The sequence below is a fragment of the Cricetulus griseus genome, chromosome 4 (assembly GCF_003668045.3).
Source record: "Cricetulus griseus strain 17A/GY chromosome 4, alternate assembly CriGri-PICRH-1.0, whole genome shotgun sequence".
NCBI lineage: Eukaryota > Metazoa > Chordata > Mammalia > Rodentia > Cricetidae > Cricetulus > Cricetulus griseus.
The window spans coordinates 221,668,091-221,681,318 of NC_048597.1; the positions used below are offsets into that span (position 1 = coordinate 221,668,091).

A 13,228-nucleotide genomic window follows, 5' to 3' on the forward strand; every position below is an offset into this window, starting at 1 on the left:
TTGGGTTTGGACTATAGATCTAGATCAACACAAAAAAAGAAACAAAAAGAATTGAGAAAAAAACTAAAGCAAGTAGGTTTTTTTTTTTTTTTTATAGACCAGGCTGGCTTCTAACCCACAGAGATCGGAATGTCTCTGTCTCCTGAGTGCTGGGACTAAAGGCGTGCACTACCACACCCAGCTGGCATGTTAAAAATATATATGCATTTTTAAATTTGTGCATGTGTGTGGCAATGAATGTGCCATAGTGCACACATGGTGGTCAGAGGACAACTTGTAGAAGTCGGCTCTTTCCACATTGGCTCCTGGGGACAGAACTCAGGTTGCCCTGCTTAGCAGTAAGAGCCTTTACCTAGTGAAACCACCTTGTCTGATCCCTTTTTGGGGGGAGGGAGGGCAGAGCCTCACAGCTATAGCTCTGGCTGTCCTGAGACTTGCTAGGAACTCAGATCTGTCTGCCTCTGCCTCCCAAGTGCTGGGATTAAAGGCGTGTGTCACCCTGGCCTAGCTTGGCTCCTAATATTTAATAAGTATTAAATACCCATAAAACTTTTGAATATCTCCACTGTTAACCTACAGGGATTTCTTTCCTTTCCTATTTCTTCACTGAGTTTTGTTATGTAACCCAGACTGCTACCCAATTTGTCATCCTCCTGCCTTCCAGAACTGCAATATACATGTGTGAATCATACCTGACACTCTCCTTACTTAGCTTTTACTTTGTTTCTCTTCAGAAACATCACAGTCTCCTTTGTTGTCAAGTAGTTTGGAACTGCTGCATGGAGCTTAGGAAGATATATAAAGGATAGAAGGGCTTGCTAAAGACGTCCTGAAGGGCTTTAGGTGCATTGATTAGTTTTTGGGTTTTTTTGTTTGTTTTTGTTTTTTCGAGACAGGGTTTCTCTGTATTGTTTTGGAGGCTGTCCTGGAACTAGCTCTTTTAGACCAGGCTGGTCTCGAACTCAAAGTGATCTGCCTGCCTCTGCCTCCCCGAGTGCTGGGATTAAAGGCGTGCGCCACCAACGCCGGGGTTTTTGTTGTTGTTGTTGTTGTTAACCTGACACAAGCTAGAGTAATTTGGGAACAGGGAACCACAGCTGAGAAAAGGACTCCATCAGATTGGCCTATACGCAAGTTTGTGGGCTTTTTTTCAACTGCTGACTCATAAGGACCCAGGCCAGTGTGGGTGGTCCATCAGCTCAGGGATGGAATATGATCAAAACCAGCCCTTCCCTTCTTGTGGTGGTTCAAATAAGACTGGCTCCCCTAGACTCATGTGTGAATGCTTGGTCAACAGGGAGAGGTACTATTTAAAAGGATTAGGAAGTGTGGCTTTGTTGGAGGAGTGTGTCACTGGGGATGGGCTCTGAGGGTTCAAAACCTCAAGACAGGCCCCAATCCCAGTGTCTCTCTTCCAGATGCCTATGGACCCAGATGTAGAACTCTCAGCCACTTTCTCCAGCACCATGTCTGCCTGAGTGCTGCCATGACACTAATGGACCAAACCCCTGGGAACTGTAAGCAAGCCGCAATGAAATACTTTGTAAGAGTTGCTATGACCACTGTGTCTCTTCACAGCAATAGAGCACTACACTTGCCGAGAAGCTTTTGGTCCCAGGGTTTGTCAGAGCAGCAGAAGCTGCAGCACAGGTGAGCGGGACAGGTACCTGCATGTCTCACTGCTCTCGCTGCTCTCCGCATTCCCTCCTAGCTGGCTGCTGTTCTTGGAGCCATTCTCCTGCTTTGGGTCTTGTTGTTCTTCAGGTAACAGCAGCAATGCATTTCTGAGGCAGATGGCTGCAAACTCCACACTGGCTACAGGAATGGCTGAAGACTGCCCATCACTTCAAAGAACAAGACAAATAAGTTGAACAGACAGCAGAAAAATAAACTGGACACTGCTGCTATAAGGAATCACTAACTGTTAGATGGCAGTGGTGATGGCAACTTTTATCCCAGCACCAGGGAGACAAAAGCAGGTGGATCTTCGTGAGTTCTAGGCCAGCCTGGTCTACAGGGTAAGTTCTGGGGCAGCCAGGGCTACACAGAGAAACTCTGTCTTGAAACACCATAAATAACCCCACAAAGGACTGTAAATGCATAATCAAGTACTCTGTACTCTGTCAATATTAATGCAAGAGAGGAATTATGGATGAGGCCATGAGGGTAAAGGTCAGAACAGGTGTCGTAAGAAAGCAAAGGAGGGTAGTGGGAAGCTAAAGAACTAGCTTAGTGGTTAAGAGCACCAACTGGCCGGGTGGCAGCTCTTGCCTTAATCCCAGCAATGGGAAGGCAGAAACAGGTGAGTTCGAGACCAGCCAGAGAAACCCCGTCTAAAAAAACCAAACCAAACGAAAGCAAACGAAAGCAAACCAAACCAAACCAAACCAAAAAATCCAAAAAGAGCACTGGCTGTTCTTGCAGACTAAGTTCTACACAGAAACCCTGTCTGGAAAAACAACAACAAAAAAAAGGAACTATGTGTATGTTCCATAGGTTATAATTTTCTTGCTTGTGGGTCTTTTCAATCAGAGGCAGGTTGACTCCATGGGTGGGGACTCACAGGCAAGGGTGAGGAGCATAGGCCATTGTCCCGGATCAGTGTGATCTAAAATGGGAACACCAAAACGTCCTCTTCAGGACATCCTGATTCACAGAAATGAATGGGTTGCTTCCTTAGGACAGACAGTTTCAGCACCCACAGATGTTCTAAATCAGTTTCACTCGACAGATCAACTCACTGTGGGTTTACTCAGAATGGGCCTAGGTTTGTGGTGAGTTTACTGATGAAGCCATGGAATGTCATGACACAGCAATTCCTCCTGGAAACCAATAAAGCCCAAGCTCCTACCACATAGACCACAGTGTGAACAGGGTTATTACAGAGACACACTGGCTCATGGAAAAATACTCACTTGTAGACAGTGTTCTGAATAGACTGTGATGCCAGAACTATTTTACGGTGATACCCCTGACCGACAATAGATTGCACAATCCCCTTTTTAGTAGGAAGACCTTTAGTTTCTTGCTCAGAAGTCTGCAAAACAAAAAATATTTCAAATAAAATTTAAAGGAACTATAAGACAACATAAAATATGACCAATTTATAATTATTACTATGTTTTATACATTTATTTTATATACATAAGTGCTTGCCTGCCAGTATGTATGTATTCCATGTGTGCCTGGTACCCACATCTAGAAGAGGACTCTGGATTCCCTGAACCACAGGCAGCTGTGTACCACCATGTGATCGGTAGGGATCTAACCTGTGTTCTTTGCAAGATAATTAAGTGTCCATTTCCAGCACCAATTTTGTTGTTGTTTTGAGACAGGGTTTCTCTGTGGCTTTGGAGGCTGTTCTGGAACTAGCTTTTGTAGACCAGGCTGGTCTCAAACTTACAGAGATGTGCCTGCCTCGGCCTCTGCCTCCTGAGTGCTGGGACTAAAGGCGAGCACCACCACCGCCTGGCTCCAGCACCAAATTTTACAACTTTAAATAAGTGTCTGTGTCTGTGTGTTTAGGAGACAGGGTTTTGTTATGTAGCTCAAGCTGGCCTCAAACTTATAATTCTATTGCTTTAATCTCTGATGGCCACGTGGTGAAGCTACATTTATTTTCCACCATGTGTATCTGTATGTGTGATGCACAGGTGCCTGTGTGTGAGCCTGGAGGCCTGAGGGTAACACGGAGTTGTCCTTGGTTTATCTCCTGTGTATTTACTGAGGCAGAGTCTCTCAACAGAACCTAGGGCTGGCTGGTAAGGCCAATTCAGCTAGACAGCTAGGGATTCCATCTCTGACTTCCCAGTTCTGGAATTATGCTCATTCTATTCACGATGCTGGGAAGCCAAACTCTAGTCATGTTTAGTATAGCAACCATTTTATTTTGGAGCCATCTCTCCAGCTACCCCTCTCTGCCCCCACCAAGTGTTTCTGTTATATAGGGCCTCATCATGTAGTCCTAGCTGCCCTGGACCTTGCTATTTAGACCAGGCTGGCTTTTAGATGCCCCTCCCGCTTGTTCCTGCCTCCCAAGTGCTGAAACTATAAGTACCACCTTGCCCAGCATCTTTTCCCCTAAAGTAGTAATTACATTACCAGAAACAATCTAACAAGCTACATATGGAGTTCACACAGGTATAATTCTTGCCTTCTAGGCAATTTAGAGCCCCAATCCATAATATCAACAAACATTTAAATTTAAAGATACAAATTACTTCACCACAGGAGCTTGGTAGTAGCAGTGACACACAACTCTCCTTCCCCCTGGATAATTACTGTGACATGAGTGCCTACCTAGTCACCATCATGAGACACCCCGAATCTCCTCTACAGCCACACCCTGGAGCCAGCCAGCAGGAACACAAAACTCAGCTTGGCCCTGGAGTCCTTCTGTAAACACAGATACCTCCATAACCACTGTCTCCCTCTAATAACTTCAAAAGGTCCCCACAATTCAAGCTCGTGAACTGATGAAGGATGAAGAAGGTAAGTGACTCCTAGAGATTCACTCATTTATTTACACATTTAAATTTATAAAATTATGTGTATATGTGTGCCTCAGTGGGGGTTTATGCACACGAGTGTGGTGTCAAGGAGAGCAGAAGAAGGCATTAGATCCCGTTTAAATTCTAGGGTCTAGAACTTGAATTATCGGCGGTTTGTGAACCATCTGGTGTGCTTGCTGGGTGTCAAATTCAGGCCCTCTGAGAAAGCAGCAAGTACTCTTCATTGATGAACCATCGAAGCCAAGTTAACAACCCCCACCCCTGCTCTGGTTTTTAGAGACAGGGTTTCTCTGTGTAGCTCTGGCTGTCCTGAAACTCAATCTGTAGACCAGGCTGTCCTGGAACTCAGAGATCCACCTGCCTCTGCCTCCCGTGCACTGGGATTAAAGGTGTACACCACCACCACCTAGCTCAAACAAGTGTTTTTAACAGGTATGAATCTGCCTAGAATTTATTTGTTAATTTAAAAATGATTGAAATATGGCTGCTCTTCCAGAGGACCTGAGTTCAATTCCCAGCAACCACATGGTGGCTCACAACCATCTGTAATGAGATCTGGTGCCTCCTTCTGGCCTACAGGTATACACGCAGACAGAACACTGTATACATACTAAGTAAGTAAATCTTTAAAAAAAATAAAATAAAAAAAAATCTTAAAAAGAAAAACTCTCGGGGCTGGAGAGATGGCTCAGAGGTTAAGAGCACCGACTCCTCTTCCAGAGGTTCTGGATTCAATTCCCAGCAACAACATAGTGGCTCACAACCATCCATTATGAGATCTGGCACCCTCTTCTGGTGTGCAGATATACATGGAAGCAGAATGTTGTATGCATAATAAATAAAATTTAAAAAAAGAAAAAAAAAAAGAAAAACTCTCAAAGCAGCGCAGTGGTAGAGTACTTTCCTGCTATGCATAAAGCTGAGTGTGAGCCAGCATGCGAACATGCGTGCACACCCGACACCATGCAAGGTAAAGCACAAGCGAAGGCACCACCGAGCCACTCAGGAGCGCCATTAGTGTTGTCTTCTCCGCTGCACTAAAGTCATTGACTACCTCAACCCCGAGTGCAAACACTGCCCATCTACATGCCTCCTCAAAGCCCTGGGTTCTTCTGCCTGCTGTTCAGAAAATGCTGCTCAGGGAACAACCTCAGCATCTGATGTAAGCTCTGGCGGGCAGGCATGCCAGGCAAGACCCTCCTGACACACTTGTCCACAATGTCTAAAACTAGGCTGCTCTGCACCGTCACCTCTAGACAGTAGCAGCCTCCGAAGTCTTGGGTTGAGAGAGGTCAGTGAAAAGTGGGGAAACGACCCCCCCTTGCCATGTCCAGGCGTGTGGAGGCTGGAGCAGCTGACAGTGTGTCAGGAGGAACTTGGTTGTCACGCGCTTCACGGCAGGGAATGCTGCTTACTGCACTCCTGTCCATTCCCCATCAGAACAGGCGCCAAAGTCACACACTCACACTTCACACACTCTTAGCGCCAAACACACTCACACTTCACACACACTCTTAGCGCCACATTCACACCTCACACACACACTCTTAGCGCCACACTCACACCTCACACACACACTCTTAGCGCCACATTCACACCTCACACACACACTCTTAGCGCCACACTCACACACTTCACACACACTCTTAGCGCCACATTCACACCTCACACACACACTCTTAGCGCCACATTCACACCTCACACACACACTCTTAGCGCCACACTCACACTTCACACACACACTCTTAGCGCCACATTCACACCTCACACACACACTCTTAGCGCCACATTCACACCTCACACACACACTCTTAGCGCCACACTCACACTTCACACACACACTCTTAGCGCCACATTCACACCTCACACACACACTCTTAGCGCCACACTCACACTTCACACACACACTCTTAGCGCCACATTCACACCTCACACACACACTCTTAGCGCCACATTCACACCTCACACACACACTCTTAGCGCCACATTCACACTTCACACACACACTCTTAGCGCCACATTCACACCTCACACACACACTCTTAGCGCCACACTCACACTTCACACACACACTCTTAGCGCCACATTCACACCTCACACACACACTCTTAGCGCCACATTCACACCTCACACACACACTCTTAGCGCCACACTCACACTTCACACACACACTCTTAGCGCCACACTCACACACTTCACACACACTCTTAGCGCCACATTCACACTTCACACACACACTCTTAGCGCCACATTCACACCTCACACACACACTCTTAGCGCCACATTCACACTTCACACACTCACCCTTAGTGCCACACTCACACGCTTCCTTCATGCTTGCAGATGGCACAGGCCAGGCCCAACAGGAGCTACTGTTCTGACAGACAGTCTTCTCATTGGCACCAACCCTTTGCCAACAATCAGAGCTAAGCAAGTGACAAACAACCCCCAGCTGCTAACAGAAGAGTCTCCTACAGATTCGGTGAGGCTGAAAAGGAAACTGAGGTCTTAGATCCCAAGTATGTTTTGCTTTCTGTGTAACAAGTGTTGGAGAGGAGAAGCAGAGTCCCAAGAGATAGCACTCACCCCTTTATTGGCAGCAATGCAGCATTCAGCCAGCCGCAGCCAAAGCCGGGGATTTGCATGATAAACCTGAACAGCTTCAATCAGACACTCGAAGGCAGCCAGTGGCCTCCCGATGTGCAGCAGCTGGATCCCACAGTTGTACAGCAGTTCATACCTCTTATTGGTTAGCAAAGTACACATGGGTCTTCCAGAAAACTTTTTGCCTAGCAATAAAAATTGCAGACTAGATTATTAAATATATTTTTCTTTCTTTCTTTCTTTTGTTTTTTGTTTTTTCTCTGGGTAGTCCTGGCTGTCCTGGAACTCAACTTGTAGACCAGGCTGACCTTGAATTCAGAGATCCACCTGCCTCTGCCTCCCAAGAGCTGGTATTAAAGGTGTGTGCCACCACCGCCTGGCTAGAATATTTTTTTTAATCAATTAAATAGATGCTTATGATGTAAAAATTAGCAAACTACTTGATTTTAAGCATTTCTGATCAAGGATCCACATAATCTGAATGTTAAATGACAAACTTCAGTCATGCTTTAAGGCTGTCAGATATCACCAATCCATCACTTGGGAAGTTCCACCAACAATTTATAATAACGCTGGCCTAACAGTGGAGAAATCCTAATGACTAATTAGAACTGATCAACACACCATCTAGGGTTACTGATTCAAATCTAAAACAAACTGAGGTAACTGAATTTTCTTCCTTTTCCCCATGTCTGTGAGTTTTCATGTGTGTACGTATGTGAAAGTATAAAAGTCTGAGGTCGAGGTGCTCTCTTAATCACTCGGGCCTTTTTGTTGCTGACAGTTACTGAAGCTCCCTGAGAGGGCTGGTCTCACCAGCCAGCTTGTTCCAGGATCTTGCCTTGGCCATGGGTACACAGCATTTATGCAGATTCTGGGGTCTGCTCCCCTTGTTTAATTGCTGAGCCATTTCCCCAGCCCCCCCCCCTTTTTTTGGTAAGTCAAAGTTTCTCTTAGCTTCCTAACATCAAGGTGCAATAACTACTAAATGTCTCCAGAGCCAAGTCTGTCCACACGGCCTGCACCCTTCGATGGGATGACCGCAACTCCTTTTACTATGGAACCTTCAAACAAAACTTGTCACTTCCCCTGAGCTCTGACTGTATCTCCCACACCCAGCTCTCCTCCCCCATGCTTGCTCTCTCAGTAACGTGTCTCTAAACAGGACACTGCAGTTCCCAGTGCTGCCTACCTGGATCAGTGCCACATGCACTGAGCTGGGCACAGACATTGTCATTTTCTTGCAGAGCCTTCTTAAAGTAGAAAATCCCCAAATTGTGCTTGCCCATGGCAAAATGGATGCAACCAAGATTATTCCAAAACATGCACCTCAAGCATTCACCTGAAAACAACACAAACCACTTTATCCACACAATTTTGTTTTTGCAGTCCCTCATATACAAATCAGATCTACTTGCTGTCAGTTAGTTAATCTATCTGGAATGTCACTTAGTCGCTAAAAGGCAGTTCATTAGGAATGGTGTAAGTGTGAGGACTGGATAGGGTGACACACTCTTTCTGGCAGATAATACTATTTTAAGTCAACCCTGCATACTTTTTTTTCTGACCTTATTTTCAGCAAGTGACAAAAAATAAAAACAATATACATGCCATACATCCACAGTGAAATACCATATAAACTGCAAACAATGAAGCAATCTAAACATGGAGGCTCAATGGTAGAACATATAAGGTCTTGACATGGAAACAGCTAAAATACACTAAGTGAAGAATAAATAACAGGGAGAATGTAGGCAATAGAACAGAGTATACAGCACTCAAGAGGCAGAGGAAGAGGCAGAGGCAGGTGGATCTCAGTGAGTTTGAGGCCAGCTTGTCTACAAAGTGACTTCCAGGACAGCCAGCACTACATAGACAAAACCAAAGCAAAACAATAACAAAACCCAAAAAAGAAAATACAGAGTATTCAAACCCTGGTTCATTTGAAGCTAAGTTTCCACTCTTTATTTGCTCTGCCTATCCACCAGTCTATTCATCATACTACCTACCACCTGAGACAGAATCCTGTGTAAAAAGGCTGGCAACACTAGAACTCTCTGTGACGTTGAGAATGACCTAAATCTCTTGCCTCTACCTCCTAAATAAAGTGTAGGGATCATAGACATAAACCAGCACACTTGGTTTGTGTGGTACTGGAGATGAAACCCAGGGCTCTGTGCATGATAGGTGAACACTCTACCAACTGCTACAATTCCACCACCATTTTCATTACTTTGAGAGAGGGCCTCACATTTGGTCCTGGGGGACTAGAATTCACTAGGTAGCTGAGGCTGGCTTTCAACTTTGGAAATCCTGTCTCATCCTCCTGAGTGCAGGGATTACAAGTGCATTATTTCTTAGCTTATGCATGAATGCATGATCTCATCTGGTCTATCAGCTGCCCCTTGCCTTGTATGTCAGAGAAGCCTTCTGTCTGTTTCAAATGCTCATGCACATTAACATTTGTCATTTGTTTAGTGACTTGATCTTGTATGTATATGTGTAGTTATGTTTTTAATCACAAAAAGTTGATGTGTGTGTGTGTGTGTGTGTGTGTGTGTGTGGTCAAAATCTTTAGCTATCTCTCCAAACTCTATGTCAATAGATTTTCACTTTGGTATAATGAAAATAACCCAAACTTAGCTTTCATTTTCTGAATGAGCCACCAAACACTCCAAAACCATTGACTGAAGCTTGTGTGGCAGAGGAGTAGCACATGCTATAATCTCAGCACCTGAGGGGTGGAGGCAATAACATCAGAGTTTGAGACTGGGTGTCGTGGCTCATGCCTTTAATCTCAGCACGTGGAAGCCAGTTAGGCAGATCTCTGAGTTTGAGGCTGGCCAGAGCTACACAGCTACCCCATCTCTAAACAAAATTACAATAAAATGTACTAATTAGCACATGCCCTACTTTACAATCCACAACACAAAATGCCAGATGATGACAAGTTGGTGACAGGATATTTACTGCTAAATACCAAGGCTGTATGCTTTGAGCATTCATTCATTCATTCATTCATTCATTCATTCATTCATTCATTCATCTATTTTGGTTTTTCTTTTTTGTTTGTTTGTCATGTCCACCGCCCCCTGTCCCGGCCCCGAGATGGGGTTTCTCTGTGGCTTTGGAGACTGTCCTGGAACTAGCTCTTGTAGACCAGGCTGGTCTCAAACTCACAGGGATCCACCTGCCTCTGCCTCCTGGTGTGCCACCACCACCTGGCTATGCTGAGTTTTAAACAAGGCAGCAATATTAAAAGGAAACAGGGACTGAGAATTTAGGTCATCAGTAGAAAAGCTGTTTCGTGAATCAGACTCTGGGGTCTGACCACAGACAGGAAAAGGAAGGCTGGCCTGGGCTGCACAGCAAAGAAAACCAAACAAGAGAGAACAGTAAGCACACTAAGATGCTTAAACAGACCAACTCTAGGTATGACATTATAGGCAATTACAGCTAAATTCTACCTTCCAAGTATTCTTTGATAACCATATTTTATCATTAGCAAAAACTAAGGTTTACATAGGGGAAACAAAGATTTCAACATTAGAAGCTGGATTGTGGTGGTGGTGGTGCACACCTTGGGTGAATCTCTGAGTTCAAAGCCCACCTGGTCTAAAAGGTGATTTCCAGCATGGCCAGAGAAATCTTTCCTCGAACTGTCCCCCTTCTCAAAACCCCCCAAAACCTTCCCATCAGAGAGCCCTAACTTTGATTCAACACCCACTTCACCTCCAGCTCTTGACCTCCTGCAGTTTTCTCAGAGTGCACTTGTAATATGAGAGACCATCTTATACTATGATCATGAATACATCAGAAACAGAATTCAGAACAGGCTAGGATGTGGTTTAATAGGTTGGGTGCTTCCTGGAATTCGTAAGCCCTTGCACCACATGGTCAATCCTTGGCAGCATGATACAGGAGCAATGGTGCATGCCTGTACTTCTCCACTGCAGAGGGAGAGGTAAGAGGATCACAAAAACCAAGGTCATCCTTGATACACTGAGTTAAATAAACAAGGCCAGCCTGTGTACATGAGATACAAGACACAAGTTGAACAAACCCAGGAGCATTAGGACTGAGTGTTTCAAAGAATGTCCAAGGGGGCTGAGAGATGCCTCAGTGGTTAAGAGCACCAACTGATCTTCCAGAGGTCCGGAGTTCAATTCCCAGCAACCACATGGAGGCTCACAGCCATCTCTAATGGAATCTGATGCCCTCTTCTGGTATAAAGTTGTACATGCAAATGGAGTACTTATCTAATTAAAATAAATAAACAAATTAAAAAAAAAGAAAAGAAGAAATGTCCAAGAGGAAACTAGAGTAAAACTGCCTTTCTCCTCTCTCCAGTCAACTCAGACCACAGACTGGGGGAAGGACCAGCAGGTAGAGGTAGAGGCTATGTATGCATCTGAACAGAATCCAAGACAAAAAACACAAACATCTCCACACACACAGAGACATGGACACACATGGACCAGGAACAGGTAAAGTCAAAAGAAAGCAAAGATGTGATGAGCCCTCTTTCAATGTGGAAACAAATTACTTGATAAAAATCTCAACAAAATTGTTTTTCAGAAAGAAATATGAAAACCCTGTTTTAAGATACAGCATTGAGGGGTTGGAGAGATGGCTCAGTGGTTAAGAGCACTGACTGGCTGCTCTTCCAGAGGTCCTGAGTTCAATTCCCAGCAACCACATGGTGGCTCACAACCATCTGTAAAGAGATCTGATGCCCTCTTCTGGTATGGATGAAAACAAAGCACTCATATACATAAAATAAATAAAATTAAATTAAAAAAATTAAAAAATTAAATTAAAAAAAAATTATTAAAAAAAAAAAAAAGAACATTGAAAGGCAGCCTGGCTGGCCTCAAATTTGAGATTCCTCTGCCCTCATCAGCCCAGTGATGGATTAGAGTGTGCCATCATACCAGACTTAGAACATTTCCATTTAAAAAAATGAAGAAAATAACTCTGAAATAGACTGGTATGTGGGGGGTAGAGGGGACCCCAAGCAATAAGGAGTAGACCAACAAAAACATTACAATTTTCTTTTACCTGTTTTCATGAAGCCTGGATGCTCGGCAATGTTTGAACTATTTAAGAGCTTCACCGCTTTTCGATAATTGCCCCTTAAGTACTCAAAATTGCTTTTGAGAAACAGGGAGGGTGCAGACTGTAAAGGAAACATAAAAGTGATTTAAAATTTGTCTTCAGTTCTTTTTTGCATGATCGGGACTACATTGCTGTGCATGCCCATGTTAGGACATAACCAGCTGAATCATGCCACAGGAAACAATCTCTAAATGCTGCATGGATCTTGACATTTCAAATACGGAAACATTGCAGACAATAGCCTGTGAAGTGTCCACCTAAAAATATTATAAATGTGTACATAAGAACAGAGTTCACGGGCTGGAGAGATAGCTGAGAGGTTAAGAGCACTGGTTGCTCTTCCAGAGGTCCTGAGTTCAATTCCCAGCAACCACATGGTGGCTCACAATCATTTGTAATGAGATCTGCTGCCCTCTTCTGTCGTGCAGACAGACAGAACACTGTATACATAATAAATAAATAAATCTTAAAAAAAAAAAAAAAAAAAGAACAGAGTTCACAGAGCATTAACCATTTTCATTCACTGCAGTCTCTGTGCCCAGCATGGTCTGCATTCAAGTGATCTTCTGTCTTAGCCTCTTAGGCAGCTGGGGATACAAGCACAGAACCCTGAGGCTGGCTTAACTGCAAGCCAATTTTACAGCATCAACTAAGACTTTTCTTTTGATAGTTATTGCAAAACTGATGATTATGGTGGTTTGAATGAGAATGGGCCCACAGACCCATGTATTTCAATGCTTGGTCCTCAGCTGGTGGAACCATTGGGGGAAGGAGTAGGAGGTGTGGCCCTGTTGAAGCAGGTTTGTCACTGCAGCCAGGCTTTGGGGTTGCAAAAGCCCACATCACTCAGATAGCTCTCTATGCTCACCCTGTACATGGAATCAGATGCAAACTCTCAGATACTGCTCCAGTGCCTTCCTGCCTAATTGCCATGCTCCCTGCCATGATGGTCACAGACTCTAATCCTCTGGAACTGTGAGCCTCCAAATTAAACA

At 44.5% G+C, this 13,228-nt stretch overlaps 1 protein-coding gene across 3 annotated transcripts in view; it reads right to left on the bottom strand.

Annotated features, from left to right (window-relative positions):
• The window catches only part of Cnot10 (CCR4-NOT transcription complex subunit 10), a 51,396-nt gene that overhangs the window by 18,485 nt on the left and 19,683 nt on the right, over positions 1–13,228 (bottom strand). For all 3 annotated transcript variants that reach the window (XM_027415303.2, XM_027415304.2, XM_027415302.2), the window contains exons 8-12: positions 12,177–12,294; positions 8,308–8,457; positions 7,098–7,300; positions 2,916–3,037; positions 1,668–1,844 (exon numbers count right to left, since the gene is read on the bottom strand). In XM_027415303.2, the coding sequence (XP_027271104.1) occupies positions 1,668–1,844; positions 2,916–3,037; positions 7,098–7,300; positions 8,308–8,457; positions 12,177–12,294 (770 nt within the window). The remainder of the gene's footprint in view (positions 1–1,667; positions 1,845–2,915; positions 3,038–7,097; positions 7,301–8,307; positions 8,458–12,176; positions 12,295–13,228) is intronic.